Source organism: Microtus oregoni, unplaced genomic scaffold (genome assembly GCF_018167655.1).
Source record: "Microtus oregoni isolate MIOR12 unplaced genomic scaffold, Mior012 000040F_ref0000088, whole genome shotgun sequence".
NCBI lineage: Eukaryota > Metazoa > Chordata > Mammalia > Rodentia > Cricetidae > Microtus > Microtus oregoni.
Window position 1 is genome coordinate 13153132 of NW_024543207.1, and position 24369 is coordinate 13177500.

At 45.1% G+C, this 24369-nt stretch overlaps 1 protein-coding gene across 2 annotated transcripts in view; it reads right to left on the reverse strand.

Annotated features, from left to right (window-relative positions):
* Positions 1–24369, reverse strand: part of Trio (trio Rho guanine nucleotide exchange factor) — a 286543-nt gene that overhangs the window by 170108 nt on the left and 92066 nt on the right. For both annotated transcript variants that reach the window (XM_041632132.1, XM_041632133.1), the window contains exons 2-3: positions 14665–14739; positions 7444–7558 (exon numbers count right to left, since the gene is read on the reverse strand). In XM_041632132.1, the coding sequence (XP_041488066.1) occupies positions 7444–7558; positions 14665–14739 (190 nt within the window). The remainder of the gene's footprint in view (positions 1–7443; positions 7559–14664; positions 14740–24369) is intronic.

Consider the following 24369-nt stretch of genomic DNA (forward strand, 5'->3'; position numbering starts at 1 on the left):
GTGGGAGGTCCATGTCTGTACTCTCAACACCTCGGAGGTGGAGATAGGAAGATAAGTTCAAGGCCATCCTCAAATATATACTGCAGTTTTGTGACAGCCTAGGCTGAAAACAAAACCAGGAAAACGAGAGAGAGAGAGAGAGAGAGAGAGAGAGAGAGAGAGAGAGAGAGAATCATTAAAGAGGAAGAAAAGTATGTGTTCTTGCTATGTTATAATACCAAAGATATTTATAAAAATTCAGTGCTGCCTTCCAAATGACTCCAGAGCTAAGACACCACTATAGTCCATCATTACAAGATAGACTCTAACGGTCCACAATGGGTAGATGCCAACACCAGACTATAACCACATAACGGCTAGCCTACAAGTCTAGGAAACATGCCTGAGACCTGGTGGGATCTCAGTGAGCTGTGAGGGTGGTCTGCTCCTAACATGAATACCTCACCTTTAAGATTTCAGCCTTATGCAACCGTCTTCCAAGACTACTCTCAACTGAAAGACCAGAAGGTTATCATTGCTAGGTATTGTTACCACGCAAAGAAAATGTCAACTAAAGCTGCCTTCACTCTCTCAGGCCTAGGCTTGGCTCCTCTCCTCCCTCTGCCCTTCACCCTCCAATGCCTCCAGGCCCTTCATTTTCTTCCCTGTGCTGGCTCACGCCATCACAGTAACTAGTTTTTAAAGTTTCACAAATGCAAAGTCCAACAGGACGCTCGCGTGATTCTACAAGGTGTGCCACACAAATATCCCAGGAATGTCTACTGTGAAACTCAGGAGCCCTGGTTTGCAGGTACAGAGCACAGTGGTTAAAGCCCATGAGAGGAAACAGATGGCCCAGAGATCTTGCTTATCACCTGTCCTAATTAGCTTTAGCTGTCTGTGTGACACAGCCTAGAGTCATCTGAAGAGTCTCAATTGAGGATTTCCCGGCTCAGACCAGTCCATAGGCACATCTGTGAGGAACTGTCTTGATTGATGTGGAAGGCCCAGCACTCTGTGGGAGGGTGAGCTGAGCTGTAGAAGGAAGCTAAATGAGCATTCCTCGGGAGAGCAAGCCAGCAACAGCACTCCTCCTTGGTTCCTGCCTGCAGTTCCTGTCCTAACTTCCAATGATAGATTAGGACCCAGAAATATAAGCCAAATAAAAGCCCTTTCTTTCCCATGTTGCTTTAGCTCAGGGTGTTTAATCAGTGATGGGAAGAGAAACTACAGCATGACCCAAATGTTAATGATGCTTGGAAATGCTACAAGTAACCCGTTAATACCCCGTGCGGACTAGTCTTGTCAACTTAACTGATCGGACAGTAGAGCATACCTTCTGCAGTATCTGATGGTCTTTTCAGAAAAGATCATGGGATTCTGACCTAAAGAATAGATTCCCCCTTGATGAGTTCATCATGATGATATTACCCCAAGAAGTAGGTTACTAAACACATCCTTGCTGTATCTTTCCCTGCTCCCTTCCCGTGTCCTCTCTTGCTCTCCCCTTCCTGCGCCCATGATGTGAAACACTCTGCTCTGGCAGACTGACACCAGTTGAAGCCGTGAGTTAAAAATCAACCCTGGGGCTGAAGAGATGGCTCAGTGGTTACAAGCACCTACTGCTCATGCAGTGGGCCCAGGTTCAGTTCCCAGTACCCACATTCAGCAACTTACTACCCCTAAACTTCAGCTCCAGTAAGCCACCACCTTCAGCCTCTGTAGGCACCTGCTCTGGCTTGCACACCCCACACAGACCACATAATATAGATAATCAATCAATTAAAAACTCCTTTCCTGCCGGGCATCTGGTTGCAGCAATAAGAAAGTGGCGAATACACACCCTGTATACGTATCAACTGATTGGGGCTGAAAAGTGGCTCCAACTCTCACACCGCTGCTCTCTCTCTGTTCCCCATCCCGGACAAGGCCAGGGCCACAGTGCTGCCAACGTTTCCTGGCCCCAATCATCAAGCCTTATGTCCCCAGATCACAGACACTAAGCATCCTGGGTCTCTATAAGTTCTAACTGGGCTTGTGATCCTCCAAGGTTCTGTGTACAGGAAGTGCAGGGGTCCAGATGGAGTTAGGGCAGCCATGGCCCAGGAGGAAGCATGCTTGGTTGCTAAATCTCAGACAATGCTTATGCACTGCTGAAGCAGCTCACCCCAGGTCCACAGAAAACTGCCGCAATCTATCTTGTTTGTTTTACTAAGAGCTGTTTGGCAGACTATGTTTCTTTTAACAGTCCTCACTAAATCATGATATTTTTAATATTACCTTGCACCCTGTCTTTCTCCTAGCACGGTCCTAGGCAATATATGCATATAAACTGTAAAGCCCCTCTACTTGAAAGGGGCTTAAAGGGGACCCTTTAAACTCCAAGGCTTACCAACAGGAAAAAGTGGAGAGAAACCAGCAGGTACTATGCTTGGCTAGCAAGGCTTACAGGAGGAGTGACTCTTTTGCTTCCTGCACCATCAAACTGTCCCTAGTCACCAGCTTCCCCACCAAGGCAATCACAGAACATGAACGGAGCTGGACACAAAGGGTCTTTTGTGGTGTTTTGTTTTTCCACATTCAAAGCCAGGTATCCCAGGGAGAGCAGTGACCTGCACACACACCCAAGTCTACCTGTTCCATACCAAAGGGACACACGAAATTTGGTCTCCTAGCCCTGCCTCCTGAAGATGAAAACTGATCTTGGGAAGATGCGACTTTAACTAGTTAATCTAGCAGGTTTTCCTAAGAGACTCACGTCACCAATAAGACAAAAATCTTGGAGAAAACATAGGCCCCTTCTGAAGTGTATCTGTTAAAAAGAAAACCCACTTCCCTGACTTCTGAGATGAAGAAAGCCTCCTGAGTGTTCTCTAATCAGCACATTCACGGTCTTCACACCACTAGAGCCAGGGCGTCAGGCGAGTTTATCAGTTTAGCTACTAGAAAACGGCCTAAAGGAGGCTGGGAGGAGGTGGAAACTTGTTTTTTTTTCTCCTTTTCTCAATAAAAAAAATGGAAAAAAAACTATAAATAAAATATTCATGTGTAGATAAAAAAAAAAAGTAAAACACCGTAGAACTAGGGAGCACAAAAAAAAGTTAAAGTCGCAATAGCAAAAGGCATTTTCACCTGCAGGAACCCCAGGATGCCGGGCAGATTCCCACCACGGGCGCATAACCTGACAGGGGTTGGAAAGGATACTGCAAAGTAGACTCTGTGGACCCATTTTTTCCCTTTTTCCACATTTGTGGCTTTTTCCCTTTTTCCACATTTGTGTCTGTACATGTATGTTTGCATGTATGTGGGTGCTACATGTTCGCATGCACTTTGAGGGCCAAGGTGAATACAGGAATCATGCTGGCTCTCATTTCTATCCTTATTCACCGAGGCAGAGTTTCTCAATTGAACCCAGAGCTCACTGATATGGCTAGGCTGACTAGTCATCTTGCTCTGAGAATCCCTGGCTCCACCTCCCAAGGCTGGATCACAAGCAGCGCAGCACACCTGACTGACACTTGTGCATGCTGGCAATACAAACTCTAGTCATCACACTTGCGTGACAAGTCCCTAACTGTTGATGTTTTTTAAGGGGCTAGAAGTGGTAACCCAAACACCACAGGAGCACAAGTCACACTTATGTTCACTGCTGGGACTTGTGGCCAATCTTGCTTACCTAGTGGCTCCACGACAAAGGGAAAACACAGAAGAGAGTATGGAAGGGCAAAATTCTTGCACTGTTTCTCAGACAGCTCCTACACATCAATCACTGTGGGAGGTGCACACGGACAACCTTCCTCAGCACTCACAATGACCCCAGGATATACTGGCTGTAATCACCTTCACATATCTGAAAGCCAACAGCAGTCACAGAGAGGTGGTCCCAGGGCATCAGTCTAGGCCTCCACCAGCACACTTCTCTCCATATGGCCGTGAGTTCTACACTATCTGGCCAAGAGCTAAGCCGAGGGCTACCTGCACATCTCAGGAGAGTATTAATGGAACAGACAGAGGTCCCAAAGGCTCCCAGAACCTACACAGAAAGGGAAAGCTGGGTGTGTGCCGCTCACAACCTTTCACAAATGACCACGCCAAGTGTATTACAAGCAAACCTCTATGTCCAAGAAAATAGCCACACTATTAATTTGCTGATGACATTTATTGATCCTACTGCCTATCTATAAAGAAAGAGGCGTCTGTTCTGGAGTGCTCCCGGGAGACACTGAGCTTGACTTCTGAGGAGAGGGAACTAGGGCTGCATGTACCTCTCTCCAATAGGGCCACCACACGGCCTTCTCCATCATCACCGGGCAAAAGACACCAGTTACCTGTTAATTTACTCTTTAACCAAAGCCAAACAAAATGCCTTTCCTTGTCAACTGGGACTCTAACTACAAGAGTAAGTCAAGATGAAGAAATGAAGTGACAGCTTCCAGTAGATGACGCATCACCGAGCACACTAAAGTGTTTATGAACTGGGAAACTGATCAATGACTGGGATGTGATAAAATACTCCAGGGAAAATTATGGAGAAAAATCAAGACTGGAAAAATCTGATAAACGGTGAAACTCAGTTTTAAGTGCATAAATGTTTGCTGCACTGGTCTGTCTATGTTCTACATATATGCTCATAATTTCTCCCCCCCACACAAACACATACACACACATATAAACATTGTTTGAAGACTTTATCACCCTGATGAGCCATGATGTACATGAACTGGTTGTACAATATCAATGAAAAGTTAACCTTTTCCACTTATATCAATGCAGACTTTGTAATAAGATAACCAATTATTAGCTTCTTCTACTTTTCCAATTGCTCAATTAGTTTTGAGTCACCAATGAATATAATGGAAGCCATGACCCTGCACATGCTATGCATGTGCTCCGCCCTTGCAGGCTCTGTTACTTGGTCACTGCAGACACATACTGATTATATTGCAATGAACATTTTAATAGAAAACGTGAAGAATATCCTCAGCAGGCCATACCAGCAAGGACAAGGCCTGCTTTAGCTTGATCTAACCACCTACCTACTGTGGCACCAATCTAAAGAGGGAAAGACAGTCACACACCACATGTTTTGGTGTGTTTATTTCAGCACCTCAATTTAAAATTTTGTCTTAAACTTTGTTACATGTAGTTGTATGTGTAAGTGTGTGCACACATGGAAGCCAGTAGACAACTGTTTGATCAGTTCCCTCCTTCCACTATGGAAGTATTAGTTCAAGTCAGGCTGTTTGGCTTCATGACAATGTTTACCGCACTGATATCAATGGTAGCAGTTGCTTTTTTCAGACCTAACAAAAGCAACTGAAAGCAGGTGAGCTGTTTATCCACTCTTACGGCAGCAGGAGAAAAGTGGCTGGCTGCACTGTGGAGATGAACGGTGAGTGCTGTGGGGCTCTCTTTCTCCTTGGTCTCTTTGCCAGGTGCCATGCGTGTTCCTGCCTGACCCCAACACGTGTCGACACATGTCTGCTAGCTGCGCATTTTCACTGCCTGCTGCTCTTCTTCCCCACCAAAAACCTGAGCAGACTCAGAAACAGCCCAGACATTTCCTCTGACAAATATCTTAGCACTGTTTCCTTTGAGCTCAGCTTCAAGTTTTCAGGATGCAGGCAGAACATAAGCCAGATTCTTTGCCACAATGTATCACAAATGACCTCTCTACCCCAGTTCATACTAGAATCTTTATTCCATTCTCAAACCTCATGATTGTCTCTATATCTGGCATTCCGGTCTCATGCAGCCTCACCCATTGTCCAATTGAGTGCTGCTTCCGGAATTCTAGGGCTCTTCCACCTGCTGTGCGACCCTCTGGCATTTCTCCTACAAACTGGCCTCAACAGTCTAGGAAGCCAACAGTCAGGCAGCCACAGCAGAGGCCCCTCTGCAGTCCCGAGCTTCTGTATTGGCTACTTTTATCATTGTGACCAAATCCTGGAAAAGCAATGCATGGAAGGATTTGTTCTGACTCTCAGTCGGAAGGAATCAACTCCAGAAAAGGTGTGCAGAGAAGAGTGGCTCTACCTGTGTTGGCAGTGAACACACTGTATTCAGAAAGAGCCAGAGAGATGGGCGTGGCTACTCACTGGCTTCTCCTGGTTCCTGTTCCCTTTGTTTGCTCCAGGTACCCAGGATCGTGCCTCCCACGTACAGGGAGAGTCTTGCTTCTTCAGTTAAACTTCGGAAATTTTCTCCCAAATACACCCAAACATGTGTCTCCTAGGCAATTCAAAATCCAGCCAAGCTGAGAAAACCAACCATCATTTTGACTCCTCTGTTGTAGTATAGGTCTCTTAAAGTCACCATCAATCCCAGGTCCTACTACTTTTACACGCCCTAATTTGGCTCCTTGAAAATGCTTTCTCACTCCACCATAAATGCAATTCCTGCTCCCCTGTAGCATGTGTCTTTAGGAACGCAAATATCTAAGGATTTACCCTTCTTCATAAGTCTTCCACACATACCGCTGTCTGTCTCAGACATGACCACCCCCTTAGATTGTATCTAAATATACCCTATTTTTCAAAAACTAGCTAGAACAACGAAATAAAGATTTTAGTATAGGAATGAATTTCTTCCACCCATTGTCAGCTGTACGAGTGAGACAGCCCCAGGGCAGGGCAGAAACTGAGTTTGCCATTCCCTTGGGGAAGAAGCGGGCCAGTTTCTCCTAACTCACTGCTCCTCACTCAGACTCTCCGGGAAACAGAACTATGCCTGCCCATGGTGTTGGCTAACAGCCACACTGAAACCCTCCCTCATTGCCAAGGTCTCAGATTTAAAGTGTTTCTAAACCGAGCCGGCAGATCAGCTGGTAAGAGTTAATGACTCACAAACTTCACACTACACATCAAAAGAATCTGTAGTGCACAGAGGCTTAGCCTAAGAAGACACGTGCAGGCTGTCACAAAGAACAAGTTTCTGATGATCCAGGCAATGGGGCCTTCCTTGGTACTAGACTCACTAAAAAAGACCACCTGGTTTCTAACTCAGCTGTATAAGATCTAAGAATCATAGCTAAATGAGTATCCAAAACCCACCAACACTCAATGCCTTGTAGTAGTAAAGGCCTGCCTCTGGTTCCTGCTCTAGACTGTTTAGAATAATTCAATAGCAGTTATGAAAATGGCAATAAAAATAAAGGTGATGTAGCTCTAGAGAGGCTAGGTAACAAAGAGGTTTTCTAGGAGTGATGCAAGGAATTCCCTGGGAAGGGGAAATGGTTGGGATCTTCTGGGTAAACTGGAAAAATGGAGAGGGGGTGGGGGGCTAGGGGAGGATAGGAGGATGGGAACATAAGGAATCAGGTTGTCTCAAAAAAAAAAAAATGATGACTTTAATTTTATGTTTGATCTCCTTGGAGTTAGACCTGCTCTTCAGTTCTTTTCTAGACAGCAGGCCACACTGGGAACTGCAGGTACAGTAGACAATAAACAGTTGCCTGGAACTTACCTAGGAATGCAGGCTAGATAGGAAATGAGTCTCCTGAGATCCTCCTGCCGTATTCTGTCATGATTGCTGCGGGCTGGAAATGTTAAGACAGGACCTCCACGCTTATCTCTCCCACCTACAAAATAAACATTGGGAACACACTCAGGAGAGGCAAGATCAGACAGAACTTCCTGCATGCCCTTGCAAGTCCAGCAGCTTCACCCATCCGTCCGGTCAGACAGTAGCTAAACCTCCCACAGCGTCAGACAGGACTTCACAAATCCTAGCGGTGGTGCCGTCTTTGTCCACCTCGTGCTCTCTCTCTCCTGGGTTCTAAGGGGCAACTGGAAGATGTCACAGATGACCTTGTCTTTTTATTCTAATACACAGGAAGAAACACTTCGTGTGAGTTTGGAGAGATGGGTACTAGGGCACTCTCATACAAATGCTGTATTTCTTTAAACAACCTTTTCTCTCTTGCTCCTCTTTCTCTAGCCCCCTTACACCTCCCCCCCTCCCTTTCCTTCCATCTCTTGCATTCTAAATTCCTTTTTTCTACCAAGGAAAATCTTACTCTCTTGGCCCTAAAGAGAAAACAAGAATTTTGTTCTAACGTCACACCGATGACTGGTTTTATACAAACTGGGATCTGAGGCATCTCATGGCAGTGGCCAGGATGTTTTCATCAAACCTTTCCCCCCTCGGGAACCAGGAACCTACACAGAAAAGTGGGCAGGAGTTGTTAAGAGCCAGAGGTGGTGGGTGACGCCAAGAAAACGGCATCTTTCAAACCAGTCTGAGGCACACATGAACTCAGAGACTGCAGTGGCACACGGAAGACAGGCACAGGTTCAAGCCAGACAGGGTTCCAGCACAAGGGGAAGAGACATGGGGTGCTACCCCCAACCAAGAAGCTGTTTGTAACTGACACCCTTTGGCAACTGAAAATTAGATATTTTTTTTCAATGGAGTCTCTCTCTGGGTATACCAACCACATCCCAGGGTAGACCTCATGCTCAGGGATATCTGGCCAACACAAACTGAATACCATTGTATTTTTGTGGACATTCTGTTCCATTCTACATTGTCTGGGTTTGGGGGGGGGGGGCCTTATTGATCTGTGTGGGAATTCATTCAGCCAATTCGCTTCCTGTCTGAGGTCACGACCTCATCTAAGGAAGGAGGGTGGTCCTGTTCTCTAGGGTTGAAAAGCCCCCAGCAGGTGGCCTGAAGCAGCATGTGGCTGGTCCGGTTCGGTGGGTCTATTCTCCCCTTAATATATTGATCCATATATATATATATACCTTCGTGGTTCTTGCAACATTGGTCTTTGCTTATTCATTTTGATTTTGATTTTTGTTTTTATGGGTGTTTTATTGGAAATCTTGTTTTGTTTTGAAAGAGAGGGAGAGGAAAAACGAAGTTGGCGGGGAAGGAGGTAGAGAGGATCTGGGAGAAATTGAGGGTAGGAGAAAAACATAACCAAAATACATTGTATGAAAAAAATTTGATCCTACTGCATGTACTGGCTTTGTGGGAGCCTAGGCAGTTTGGATGATCACCTTACTAGACCTGGATGGAGGTGGGTGGTCTTTGGACTTCCCACAGGGCAGGGAACCCTGATAGCTCTTTGGGCTGATGAGGGAGGGGGACTTGATTGGGGGAGGGGGAGGGAAATGGGAGGCGGTGGTGGGGAAGAGACAGAAATCTTTAATAAATAAACGGAAAAAAGGCGCACGCCTGTAATCCCAGTACTCGGGAGGCAGAGGCAGGCGGATCTCTGTGAGTTCGAGACCAGCCTGGTCTACAGAGCTAGTTCCAGGACAGGCTCCAAAACCACAGAGAAACCTTGTCTCGAAAAAACCAAAAAAAAAAAAATAAAAAAAAAAATAAAAAAAATAAAAGAACATACAAACAATCACAGGTGAGTAGGAGAACTGTAAAGTAAAACCCGATTAGCTCGAGGGTCATAGAAAAGTTACATCAAGAACAAGAGGACAACCAGAGCATTTGACCATGACAGAGGAAGGAGGTCTCTCCTGGAGTCAGCTTAGCCTGGCTCGACACTGAGGCAAAATCATAACCTTTGCTTTCTTATTTCCAGCAAAGGCAGAATAGCATAGAAAGAAAACTCAGCATTCCCAAGTGCATCCTTCATTGAGTTCTACAACCCTGATGATTTCTCTTCAGATCTCAAACTTCAAGCCACTGAGAGAAACTCTTACTATTTATTGTCTGGGCAAAATAAAAATCAGAGGTGACATTAATGTGGCTTTCACTATGTCCTATAATGACTGTGCGTTCATTCTAATCAGTAGTGAGACTTGACAGAGACTTAAACTGATCCATATGCACTGTTCAGTCACCCAAGTTATTTATAACAAACTCAATGGGAGCAACACTGAACCACAGACAGCATAAGTCATGGGACCACAATGTGGCTCCATGGGCCTCACATGCCCTTTTTCTCATGTTATCTTCACAATGAGCCTGGCCAAGTTTTCTGTCTCTGCCTGAGGTGGCAGAACTTCCCAGAGCTAAAATCAAGACAAAAGGACTGCAGGGCACTGCCACAAACAAGGACAGTCCTTCACACACGTGCTTAAGCTGTAGTATAAGACACAAGAGGCAGAAAGTGACACATCACTGACTTCCTGGGTCATATAGAAGCAGCATTTATGAATGAAGGGGGACAGGCCATTGATTAGTAGAACTCATCTTTTTGTTGTTGTTGGTTTTTCAAGACAGGGTTTCTCTGTGGTTTTGGAGCCTGTCCTGGAACTAGCTCTTGTAGACCAGGTTGGTCTCGAACTCACAGAGATCCGCCTGCCTCTGCCTCCCAAGTGCTGGGATTAAAGGCGTGCGTCACCACCGCCTTGCAGTAGCAACTCATCTTTGAAAATTGTTCAGCATTTTTGTATTATAGTTCCAGAAACATCTCTTATCCCTAAGATAAATGATGCACGTTAATAAAAACTCAAGAGAAATTGGGGTTCAACCAGAAGACCCGAAAAACAAAGCAGCCAGTCACTAGCTCTTACCTCTACTTCAGCCTGAGATTCTTGGAGGCTGTGTCTGAGAGCTGTCTCCTCCCATTTTATAATCCTCTCTAGAGCTGGGATTAAAGGCATGTACCATCCGGTTTCTATGGCAACTAGTGTAGCTACTGGGATTAAAGGTGTGTGTCACCACTGCCTGGATGACCAGTGGGGCTGTTTTACTCTTTGATCTTCAGGCAAGCTTTATTTACTAAAATACAAATGAAATGCCACTACAAGGACATAATAGTTTAATGTTTTTCCTTTTCTAATGCCTTTAAAAGTCTTTTCAAGAGAGTGGGGAGGGGGCGGAGAGGAGGAGGGAGTTAGTCTCCAAAATCAAAAGAATTATTACTCAAAATTTACTAACTTACATAACATCTGTTATTGATATGGTGAGGTTTATAAATTACCTTTCATAGATATATACTAAATACTTATAGATTAAAAAATTATGCAGAGTAAGGGTGGAGGAGAAGGAGAATAAAGATGGAAAGAAATTCTGAAGACATAGCCCTGGGAAGCCAGTTACCATCCTCTTCTGGATGCTTAGATGTCATGAGGAAAGGTTTTTTGTTGTTGTTTTTCACAGGGTTTCTCTTTCCAGCCCTAGCTGTCCTGAAGCTAGCTCTGTAGACCAGGCTGGCCTCGAGCTCACAGAGATCTGTCTGACTCTGCCTCCCAAGTGCTGGGATTAAAGGCATGCGCCACCATCCTCTGACATGATGAAAAAGTTTAAGATGCTCTTAGAGCTGAGATGTAGCTCAGAGGTAGAGCATTTTGTGAAGTATCCTGGGTGCAGTCCCTAAAACTGCAAGACAGTAATAACAAAGCTAGAAGCGCTCCTGATGGCAGCAGTTGTCTAGGGCCAAACCCTAGGAGCTACATGCAGCACTGACCCTGCATAGATCTTATTCTCTTTCCCTCTCCCTCTCCCCCTCCCTCCCTCTCTCTCCCCCCCTTCTAAATTTAGCAAAATAAGAAAATACCAGTAACTAATAAAACAGAATCTTTACAAGTTTTATGAGTATGCCCCCCTCTCTCAAAAGAGTCAAACATATTACTTCCACAGACATAGATGTCCACAGAAAAGAGACAAAGCAACGGTCCAATTGACAACTCGTTATTGACTTCAGTGTCGGTGTCTGAGCACTCAGAGGGCCAGAGACTCAGTTTACAGAGATCAGAAATGTATTTTCTTATGTTTCTGTATGCTGAGCAGTCCAAGGCCAAGGTGCTGCTGGACTGAGTTCTCTGGTGAGGGGTGCACCCTCCATATGGAAGAAACTCGAAGCCACCTTCACCAGGACCTTCATCTCATTCACTGGGAGGAGCCCTCATGGCCCTAATTAAGCTGAAAACTATCACCCTGCCAACACGTGGCCTTTGGAGGGTGTGTCTCTATCCCGCAATCCCCTGAGTTTAAGCATCTGGAGATGTACCATTTAATTTACTTACCCACCACATGTAGAGAAGTCACATGCTGCTGTCTAAGAGCAATGTGTATTTTGAGAAGGTCAAGTTCAAGTTCGAGACATTCTAACCAGCTTTTAGAAATGTCAACCAACAAGCGTGTCTCAGTATCTCAGAATCACTCATGAAAACTTGGTCCACCTTTATTAATGTCTAGCTTTAACTAGCTGCTCCATTCCCAGCTCAGGCTATCCTCAAACTTGCGATCTCTCTGTGCGCGGCCATGCATCCACCTCTTGGCACTTCCAGGAAGAGCAGATTGCTCCAACAGAGGTCTCGGTGCCCAGGGGCAGATGGGCAAGGGCTTTCTTCTCAGACCTACACTCAGTTCAAGAGGAATGGTCCTGTGCAACTTCCTCATGGTGTCTCTTAAAATCAGAAGTACAATCTTTCAGTTACTCCAACTTAAGTACACACCATTACGGTATCAGGTTTGGGCCTAGACAAGTCACTATAATCAAGAACACTTCTCTTTTTATTATTACTGTTTTTGTAATTCTAGGGATCAGCCCGTCCTGCCTACTGGATTACAAGGTCCATCACATAACACCGATTTATGGGGCACTTCTGCAAAGGTACCACAAAAATCCCTCATATGTTATAAACTGAAGTCACAGAACTAAGTAGATGGATGAGTGATTTCTTAGGCAGAGGAAAGGGAGTACGGGGCAAAAAGAGAAAAGGAGTTCTTTGAGGAATGATAAAAATGCTCTAGAAGGAGACACTAGCAATGACCACACAGCCTGCAGACCACGGAGACGGCCGCACGGCCTGCAGACCACAGTAATGGCTGCACAACCCATAGATACACTAAGATCTACTTTCAAAAAAAAAAAACTGTAATAGTATGCAAAATTATACCACAGTTTAAAAAAAAAGATAAATGAAGTTAGAAGTAAAATTTTTGAGAATCCATTTGTTCTTTGGAACGTGTCTTAAAAATACTATATACGTAATCAATTTATTTTTACAATTTCTCCCTTTTCCTCTCATACACAAGATAACAATAGCCTAAAAACTGTCACGTGAGCTCATGTGACCCAGCTAATTCGGTCAGAAGCTGAGAAACACTGGGAGTGTGGTAACACCTCTTAACTATGCTTTGCTTGCATGTCTGGTTGAAGCTCTGCTGGTCTTAATAATTTAAAATGTTCTATCCTCATCTGGTCACTGCAAACCATCTCTCTCCAAAGCTCTAACCCTGCAGATTCAAACTTTCACTAAAGAATTCATTTTTTGATTAATTAAAAGGCAAAAAGGTTTAGGTTTGGCCATAAATAAAAATGCAATAGTAATAAACTCTGAATTAACTGCCTAATGAAGGAATGAAAGCAAATAAAATCCAGCAGTCACCTCCATCCACCTCCTGTACGCGCCCACCTCCTGCACTTCCAGGAACAGCAGAGTAGTGGGCCTGGAGTCTTGGTGCCCAGGCGCAGATGGGCAGTAGGCTTTCTCCTCAGACCCAGGCTTACGTTCCAGACAGATGGACCTGCGGAACTTTCTCATGATGCCTCTTGGATTCAGAAGTATAATCTTTCAGTTACTCCAACTTTAAGTACAAAATCAGTTTAAAAACTGGTACCCGCCATTATACAAAGTATTGGGAATGACTCGTCTTGAAAAGATTAATAAACACTACTTTCAAAACTCAGTGGTTTTAATCCATGAGAGTCAGTCGCCTATCGTCTACCTACCTACCTACCTACCTATCATCTATCCATTGCAATCCATAAGTTAGTCCGTCAGTCCATCCATCCATGCATCCATCCAAGTATTTCCAACAAACTCAAATCCTCCTTTTTCTGTGTACTATTGCACTCTTTACTAACAATGCAAATTCATTATATATTAGATTAACTTCTCCAAAATCAACAGAACAAGCAAACACAAGACTAGCAAAAAAACGCGATGGAAGCCTCATCTTAAATACATACAGAACCACACGCCCTTAGGACACGCAAGTGGTTCCAGTGCTGTGAATTAACCCGAGAGCCCAGCAAAGGTGACATCAGACCGGCACAGCATGTTTTAGACAGTGGAAGGGTACTGAGGAGGGCACAGCATCCAGAAGCACAGGGAGCCTCACTCACAGTCACTGTTACAATCCTATAAACCTGCACACAGATCCCAGTGAGAAAGCACAAAGGCCAAAAGCATGGCCATCCTTGTGCAGAGGAGACAGGACATGGGCAAGGGGTCTGGGCTGTCAAATTCCACACTGCACAGGAAGGCGATTGCCTTCTTACAGGGAGCCATCAGCCGGGAGAAACTGCCAGGACTTTACAGCCAGCTGAAGATGTGGCTTCTAACAACGCCAGGAACTGGTATCCCTGAAGGAGAAGAACTGGGGACAGGAGCCTTTCCTCCCAGATGAAAGAATGAAAACCCGTACGGGACAAGACACAGAGGTTAAAAGCTCCTGAGTGTGTCTACACGGTCACACTCCCAACTGCTGACACTAGGCGTTTAACTCCAACAAGCAGCTGTTCCACTTAGCCGCTCAGGCAAAGCAGCCAAGTGTTTGCAGAGAGACAAGCAGGACAGAGTTTGATCAGCAGTGTTCGCTGGCTTACGATGTATACACTGCGTCAGAAATGCCTGGGGCGTTAATTTCCTAAAATACAAGTTTTAGAAGTCCATGAAATGCCAATGCTTTTTTTATGCTGTGTCAAGTGAGCTGCTTCAGTCAACTCTAAGCAGTCAAAGCAGGCTAGAAAGTCAGTTTTACCTGAGAGATAGGCGACTTTTTCCTTCAGAATTGGCAAAACATCCATAGCTTTCATTTCGTCATTTTTCCGAAACCCTGAAAGACACAGAGAGAAAACAGTCAGCAGGCAGCCTGACTGACACTGTACCCAGTGCTAGTAACTTGACGTTCATCCTTACCAGTAAACCAATTAAAGAACATGACCGTGTGTGAACACAGGAGACTGTGACCCCAGCATTTTCTCCTATTTTAATGTCTTTATGAATGACTAGAGACGGTATCCCAAAAGACCCTCAGCTGCACTAGCAGTAACAATTTGTTCCCAGATGACACAAAATGCAGTCAGTCCCAATCACTGGCCAAATATTCATTCTAACCTTGTAAAATTTAGGTAACTGCCAAAGAAAACTGTCGCATTAGTAGTTTCTTGTAAAGTCTTCTTGTAGTAGCATAGTAAAGCCTCTAGGGGGAGCGCGAAGCTTCCTTCTCTTGGTCTTCCAAGCCAGGTTAGTAACAATCCTTGCTTGGCAGACAGAGGGAGTAACCCACACTGGCAAATGCTCCCTCCTAGCTTGCTCCTTCTGAGCTTGTGGGTTGTGGCCTGTGAAGGAACTCCAACTTCTGATGTGCCAAAAGGTCATTCACTAAAAATTAACTCCTCTCTACTCCCGAGAAATCTTAGAAAACCATGCACCATTTTTATGAAAAATCAGAATGCAGCCCGGAATATTTAAGTAGAATGAACTGAGATCCAAACACGCCCAGCCTGCTCACCTAATAATGCGGGATAAATATTTCTCTTACTCACAGTCAGGACTTAGGATACTGTCTTGGACTCTGTCTAAGGCTGGATGCCCATTACAACTAATACTGCAACTGCCATCACTAGCAGATACTCCGGGGAAAAATAAAAGTTTCCCATTCCCATTGTTCTGGCTTTGCCAAACAGTACAAGAAAAGGATCCAAAATGTTATCTTGGTCACACATCTGGTGAAAGGTGCAGTCTAAGACGCAGAAAGTATTAAATGAATGGGTTTCTGTTCCAGAGTTGTCACCCAGCCCTGACACATCTATTTACACACGGGCTCTCACCAGGCATGCTGTCACACACCCTTAATCCAGGAAGACCCCTAGGTCAAGGCAACCCTGGGCTACCAGTCAGTTCTCTCTCAAGGCACTGCGGTATGTACTTAGAAAAAGGGAATGGTGTGGAGTTCGCCTTTCTTTACTCTGCCTGTTAGTAAGGACAGAGCCCAGTGTAAGCCTGCGGAGCTGTTACAGCAAGAACTAGGTTATACTCTGGGCTGCACTGCAATAGTTGAAAGAGGGTGAAAAAAAATCGAGGGGAAAGAGTACTCTAAGTATTAACTTCAGTGGCCCAGACTTCTAGCTTTTTCCCGAGCCTTGCACATGAAGGGCAAGTTCTGAATGGTTCTGAGAAATCCAACATTTGAGACAGGCAGTGATGGTGGTACACGTCTTCAATGCCAGCACCGAGGAGGCAGAGGCAGGAGGCAAAGACCAAGGCTCTGAGAGAGAACTTTCTGGCATGACCCTCAGGTATTGATAAACTTGTCCCAGAGCTCAGGTCTCCAGGTCACCAGGCCACTTTGCTCTCCAAGTCACCAGAAAGAGATACAATGCTCATTTCTAGAGGGCGAAACACCCGAGCCAGAGTTCTGCAATTTCAACCTGGGTTCCTTTAAAACCCTTGAGTGAATTCAATCTAGTCTCAACTCTGGCTGCCACTGACTCACTACGAGGACTTGATTCCATTGGTGGGTGAAGACGGCAGTGTGGCAAGAACGAAAAGTGTCAGTCTGGTGACAGTCCCCCAAGAGAAAGTCCACACAGAAGCTAAACAAGGTTATGCGATGTTTTATAGCCAGCAGGGGCCCCGTGAGAACGAGAAGCACATCTATAGATCAAATCTAAAAGGCGTCTGAGAAAGAGAAATCCCTCTTCTACTACTCAGGGAAGAGGATGCCCACCTCTCACCGTTCTCACAAGCCAATGCACACCCAGACCCATCCATGTGACAAAACCCTCAGAGAAACCAGCGCGACCACCTGCTTTCTCGGCTCTACACTCTAGAACCTAGAATCTGAGCTTCACCTGTCAATCATGAAAATCCCCAACAGAAGATTGCCCTCCACCCAATGCTGAGGATTCATCGGGAAAGGGCTGTGTGACTTGGGCCATAATTCCAAAGCTTTCCTGATGACCTTCTGAACGACATCTGTTTATTGACAGCCAGGACGGAGTGGACAGCACAGACTGGAGCTGCTGTACTTCAGGCCCCATGCAGGGAGAAAATCGTACTGATTCAAGCTCGGTATGCAGAAAGCAAGCTTCCAAGAAAACCTCAACTTCTCATCTTCAGTTTCTGGGAGCCACAGTTGTTGAGTCTTATCAGCCCCCCAATTTCCCCATCCAATTAAACAGAACTCTTCTTGAGAGGGAAGGCAAGCAGGTCAGACAAACTGTAAAGTGTTACATTTTCACTGATATGTATCCACATGTCCAGACACTGACTTACTGATCTTATTGTGATATCTGGTTGGTTATTCCACAGTGAAGGGATACAGGGAAGAAACATAAAGGTAACCACACAAAGAAACCGAAAACATGACTGATATGATGGGGGTCACCGAGCATTATCCAAAATTTCATGTCCAGGTTTTAAAACCCCATCCACTAAGTATAAGACTCACGAAGCATGGATAAGTTCTCAAACTTTGTCAACTAGATCATGTAACTCAATAAAAAGCAGAAAAGGAAAAAAAAAAAACCAGCTCCTCCAATCAGAAAGGCAGGTATCTGTCCATGCCCTGGAGAGCTGTTTATGAAAACAGTGTGCAGCTGCTTAAAAACAAGTTTTCTTCAAAAATTAAAAATGGACGGCTTCTTTGTCGCCTCACAGGTTCTAGCCCACACCATGGAAAGGCCCAATTCCTAAAACCCTTTGACTCATGAGTTAGAAGGGTTTCACTGCTGGGTTCGATGACCTTCACCTGGAAGCACTACATCTTCCTGGGGTCACAGGGAGATTATCAGCAGCAAACACCGTTTGAAGATGTCCTTCTGAAATCTCACACATCTCTGTGACAGAGGCCAGGAGGAATCAACGTTTTACTCCTCTGACCAAGAGGGTCTGCTGGTGGGGACAAGAGGACCACACGGAGCAATCTGGGAAACTGAGAAGACGGTGGAGAGAAAGGTGGATAGGAGGAAGGGAAGGTCAGTGGTCAAATCAGGGCATTCGTGTCCATTTTTAAGTTACATAAAACCTACAATAAAGAGCACAGGACGACAGAGGAGCCAGTGTAGAATTTAATGACACGCTCATCTAGGGACAGTAATGCTTCCCAGATGAGGGCTGAATGACAAGCAACAAGTGTTTGAATCAAGCCTACAACGTGTATGCTCAGAATGATCACGATAGTGCCTGCAATCAGGACTTGATGATCAACAGGAATTATTGTGTAAGCAGGGCTCAGAGAACTTCTCTCTCGCTTCAAATTCATTCTCTCCCCGCCCGCCTCTAAATGTGACTATTTAAATATTTTAATATATTTATTTTAAGACAGCTCCTCCTGAAGTTAAATACTACACTATCTGTCCAAGTGGATTCTGTTACGTATTTACAATGCTGTCTGGCCAGGAGCATGTCAACCTGGGATAAAGGCTAAGCCTGTGCTTCCGAGCCTCTCCTGTTTCTTCAAGGGACAAATATACCGACTTGCAAATGGGTGTTCTCTGTCTTCCTCATGCAGTCAACTTGCTTTGGACAGAATGAGGTGCAAAGTGTTCAAAACCTCTGGGTGCTGGACAGAAAGGAACACACCAGTGAACAGACAATCTCCCTCCTGGCTCTCTCCCAATGTCCCACACGACTTTCTATTTTCAGTTCCTAAGAGATCAGCTCTGTGTATTTAGCCTTCAATCATAGCATGATTGCAATTGTAAGAGGGAAAATTACCCTCTTCACCCTGGGAGGGAAAGTTCCACAGTTATCATCTAGCAATGGGAAATCTTCCAGATGCAGCGGAGGGCTGGAACATCAGCAACCTCACAGCCCAGTGGTCAGGTCAGCTGCCCACTTCGGGTCCTTTGACCCTGTTGTGAGTGTGGCACTCAGACAGACCTTAGCGAGTCACTGCGAGCGCTTGCTCACTCGGTCACTACTGTGACCTTTGGTTTTCAACACCAACCAACAAAAACAGAACAACAGTCATCCATCTTGTTCACCCTCAGGAGCGCGAGCACCAGGGATGTATCTCCAGGATGCGGGAGAGCTCCTGCGGCTCGTTATCCCAGGAGCACTTTCCGTGTAGGTCTGGGCACAGATCTAAGCTAAAACTAAGCCAGTGAGTTAAAGAATAAGTCAGCTTTTAAACTAAAACAGGGTCTCTTAGTAATCCGTTCAGGACCTCTAGCAGATTTTAGTCATTTTAAATTTTACATAATCATTCACCTGCATAAATGATGTCTTTCTTTTAGTAAAACGTGGTAAAAGCCCCAATTATTCCTCCACAGACGGAGCTTCTGATGGAGTTGCATCCGTGTCTCGTTTTGAATTGTCTGCCATGGCTTCCACAGACTGCGTCCCAGCCACCCGACAGGTCTCGCTAGCCTGTAAGCTGCCCCATGTCACACATATCAAACTGGAAAGCTGCCTGTCAGAAAGACTGAAGCAAATCTGAGGGAAGCACAGGTTGTTCCACAAACAAGACTAACAAGCAAGGCAGTACTCTAAAGCAACCACAGCAAAAATGTTAAATGGTAAGCTGGTGGCTTCTCGCTTACTGACGAGCCTCGGTGGTAATTAGCAAATTTTACTCATTAGTTAATTGGCAGACACTCTGCTAGTGTACAGAGCTCCTGCACACAAAGGGCAGGGTGATACATCTCCACATCTGCGAGGTGACCCCGCCCTCGTTCCACTTGCAGAAAGGGTGACGTCACCCTCTCTGAGCAAGCCACTTCACTGCAGAGCCTGCAGGATCCGGCTCTAGTGCAGAAAGGCAGTGTTCGCACTGTGGGGTTTAACTGTGCAAACCTCTAGATGAGTGTCTTGAAGGAAGGAAGCATTTTAGCAAGCCTGAATCTTCTGCGAATGTACTTAATTATGAAACAATGTTAGGAACCAAAGGTTAAACTTTTACTAACATAAAAAATCCAAATGCAATCAATTGACGCTTGTGTAATTTTTACAAAAATATGACCACAACCCACACTTACAAATTGCATATAAAATGAAGTACACATATCAGGAATGTCGGCATGTTCACATTATACCACATTAAAATCACATGGCAATATGGGTTCCAATTTTTAGTATCAACTATGACTGCTTTAATAACCACCTGATTGGCCAATTCATCCTTTCTTAGAAGAGATAGCCCGTAAGATCACACAGTTAAGGGCTAAAGAAAAATGTACATTTTACTGATTCAAGGAAATGTCAATTTATAATTGCTCTCTCTGGCTTTTAATGTCTTACCCACAAAATATATAGGACAAGCTGAACTACAAAAAGACCAAGGGCTTGTTTGGGTATTACAAATGCCCTGAAATAAAAGAAGCAATCTGTAGACTTTGCTGATGCCTTAACCAAGCATTAATGGTGCGCTGGAAGTTAATTTATAAATATGTACTAGGCCAGTAGTCCAGAAGTCATTATAAAAGAGGTTCTAACCTCTCCCAGTTTCATAAATTAAAAAGAACTGCCTGTCCATGAGCCCCCTTCATCTCCTGATCCCCAGACTAGCATAGGGGGGCATACAGAGAAAACGTATTCCTCTGGCTATCTAATGCCACACACTGCATGTATGTGTGTGCGTATGAGTGTCTGGGCTATACAGCCTGACAGCACATGCCACTCTAGTTACACATGTGTATATCTCATCCATGTACACACGCACACATACGGGTCTGTAAAGTCGACCTAATCCCAAAACTAAGGAGCCTGAAGAACAGAGTGATAACTCGTGATCCCTGAGCTATGGGAATGGATATCAGTCCAACCAAAATAGATGGCTAAAGGAAATCCTGTTCAATTATTACATCAAACATTTCATTCCTCTATGTAGTCAATGCCTGGGCTTCCCTTGCCTTCCACCCTTCTACCCTCCCCTTACCTTGTTGGCCAGTGTTCCCACCCTCCCCACCCCTTCCCTGGCCAATGTCCCCAGCCTTCCATGTCTTTCTGGATCTGGAATCATCTTCTGACCGGTGTCCAACAGACCCTCTGATCCCACCACTCTCAAAATAAGGCTTGTAACACATTCCACCTTTTACTATTGCCCCTAACAGTTTTCCAAGGTGCTCTTTGGTGGCCTCTTGGCACCCTCACATAAAATACACACTCCTTGACATAGAATCCTTCAGATATGACATTTGGGCACCTGGGTACCTGGGCAGCCTCACTCGCTTGCCAATGCTTATTCTCTCCCAAGATGAAACTAAAAAGAACATCCACCACATGATCTGTCAGAACTCCTACAGACACCCCAGAACCCCACTCCCATTACCCCTGCTCCTAGTGTACGTTCCACCCACCAGAACCCTATGGCTGCATTCATAACCCACTACATTTCCATAGCACGCAAGCCTTTGTCACAGTGTGGAGATGATCTAATACTGATCAGTACTCCCTTCCAGACAGAGAGTTACAAGGCACTATATCCCACTGCTGGGGAGTACAGCAAAGGATGGAGGGAAAAAATACTAAAATAATAATAGTAACAGAAGAAGAAAAGAAAGCGAGAGAGAAAGAAAAAACAAGCAAACAGACAAACCCAATGGGACACTGAGCCTAGGTAAACAACACCTTTTGCAGTTGGCAATTTTCAGTGCCAGTCTACAAATGGGGTCCTAAGCAAAGTTCACCAAGTCACAGAATTATCATATTTTGAAGTCACCAACTAGCACACAATGGCCTGGCAGTTAACTCTGTGTCTGATTATTTATGGCTAGTATGTAATATTATGTTTACAAGTCCTTCCTTAATATTTAAAGTTGGGAAAGGGTTTTACTTGGAGACTTTCACAATAAACTTAAAAAGTTATTTTCTGCCCTAATCACTCTCCCCCAAACTCTCTGAAGGGAAGGGCAGGCCAAGCTAAGGAAGAAGAATTCAGAGGCTGCTCACTTCAGCATTTCCACGCAAAGAGGGTGCAGGGCTCTGGGGAAAGAGGAGCATGCAGGCATCAGAGGCCTGCTTCTCTGCAGTCGGTGTTTTCACCCTAGGAAATGCTTCAGTCATGAGACTGTGACCAGCCCAGGCATGAGGGAATGAGCAAGCCACATCAACTCCACACAACTCAAAACAGAACTTCTTTGTTTTACATGTCAGCACATACGTGTCCCAAGTCCCTGAGCTCCAGAAGGCACAAACAGGGCAGCTCACAACATCCACAGATATCCACCATATGCTTTCGGCTACAGGAATGACCACAAGTGTCTGTGGGTGCTGGGTGTCACATAGCAACAATAGCCCAGAGCACTGGCTTGGCTTCAGTCATGGTCTCCAGCCTGTTGGTGAGCAGAGCCAAGGCCTTCAGGACACTCCGCAAGACCAAGGACTTGATCCCCAGTGATGAGCCCGGATTTGGATTTAAACTCAGATTACTGCTCATCTTCCCACCAGTGTCCCCAGTCCCCACCTTAGTGCTTGCCCACTCTAAAGCAGCAAGATGCTGTTTGTGTGTTGACATAGGGTCTCTCTATGTAGCCCTGACTGTCCTGGAACTCACAGAGATCTATATTCCTCTGCGTTCTCAGAGGGGTGGGATTAAAGTTATGTGTGACATAGGATATGTCAACAGGCAGATGTCTAACTGCACTGATACTAGAATTCCCAATTTGGACTTGTGAGACTTGGGTTAAGAACAGGGACTTCCTCCCAAGCTCCAGGGGCCTGCTGGTGAGTACCTATCAAACCCTCTGCCTTTAAGACACTGGGCACAAAATTTCCCATCTCTGAGGACATGTAATCAAGGCTAAGAGTCTTAATAAGTAATCAATTAATTTGATTGGCCATTAGTTTCAACAGCACTTAGATCATTATCCTGTTCATATATAAACTAAAGTTTCCAAATGTTCGGCAAAATTAGAATATCGTAGGTATTACACAATACACAAGTCACTGACCCTTAAAATGTATCAAAATAAGGTAAATACCGTAAGTAACCCAATGTGGAGATGCTGTGATTAGCCAGATAAACCAAACCACAGATACTGTTTTCCACTGAGCACTGTATCAACCCCAACCAGACACCGTTTCCACTGAGCACTGTATCAACCCCAACCACAGACACCGTTTCCACATCAACCCAACCACAGACACCGTTTCCACTGAGCACTGTATCAACCCCAACCAGACACCGTTTCCACTGAGCACTGTATCAACCCCAACCACAGACACCGTTTCCACTGAGCACTGTATCAACCCAACCACAGACACCGTTTCCACTGAGCACTGTATCAACCCAACCACAGACACCGTTTCCACTGAGCACTGTAACAAACCCAAATACTATGTATGAAGTACTGGCATGAAAATAAACCCAGACAAGGACAGAAAACTCTGAACACGGAGGCCCAAGATGAAACTTTAAGTGGTCAGAAACTGACACTGTTGCTTCCATGCTCCCATCAACCTACCCGCCATGCCAATCTTGTTTCTGTTTTCTTAGTGTGGGCTGCAGTTCATCTGTGCAGTGAGGAAGCAATGAGAACAGAGGCGGGTCACCCGGAGAATGTGGGAGCATGAAGGAAATCCAGTGAGGGCAATTCTACAACCCTTAAAAGAGACAACTCAAGACGAACTCATGCCTGTCACTTGTCTGATTTTAGGCAGAATTCTAAACGTGTAGTAAAGTCTGAAGTTTTCTTCTAGGTCTTTCCATATGGTGGGAGATGTGACTGCTAAAGAAATATTAGTCCTGAAGCAATTCTGGCTTCCTGTCCAAGCAACAGGACCAGCCTAACTTTGCTCATGGGTAATGAACCTGTCCAGCTGCCTCAAGATTATAGCTTTATACCAATGTGGGCGGCATGCAGCCTTGAAAGTTAAAGTCATTAATTTACTCACATTCACTCAGGCCTGGTGCCCTGCCCTACCCCATTTCAAAGCAGGGAAATTACATCAGCTAGGCCCGGTGACTTACTTTCCTGCCGCATGCTGGGAGAGGGCTAAGATGCTACAAAGAAGGTTGAGAAAAGCAATACCTCTGCTGACACTAACACACAGGAGTATGCCATTCCCATCCTCTGCCCACCATCCTCAATCCACCATCGTCTAAAGCTCCTACCATTTCAAATCCTTTCTGCATAGGCAGAAAAGCAAGGGCTTTTAAAAGTTGGAATAAAAGATGATTGTTCAGCAAAAAAAAAAAAATCTAATAACATTCATGGGGAAATAACTATATGCTTGTGACATCTACGTGCACACCTGCCAGGTGTTCAAGTGTGTGAGTGTGCGTCTCTGTGTGTACACGTGTGTGCACATGCATATGGAGGTCAGATGCCGATGTGAGCTACCTTCCCTGACTGCTCTCCACCTGATATGTTGAGGCAGGGTCTCACACTTGAACCCAGTGCTCTCCTGGTTAGCCTAGTCTAGTTCTCAGCTTGCTCCAGGGATCCCATCTACATCAAGGTTCACATGTGGGTACCGGGCATCTTAATGCTCTTCCTCATGCTGAGGGGCAGGAGTT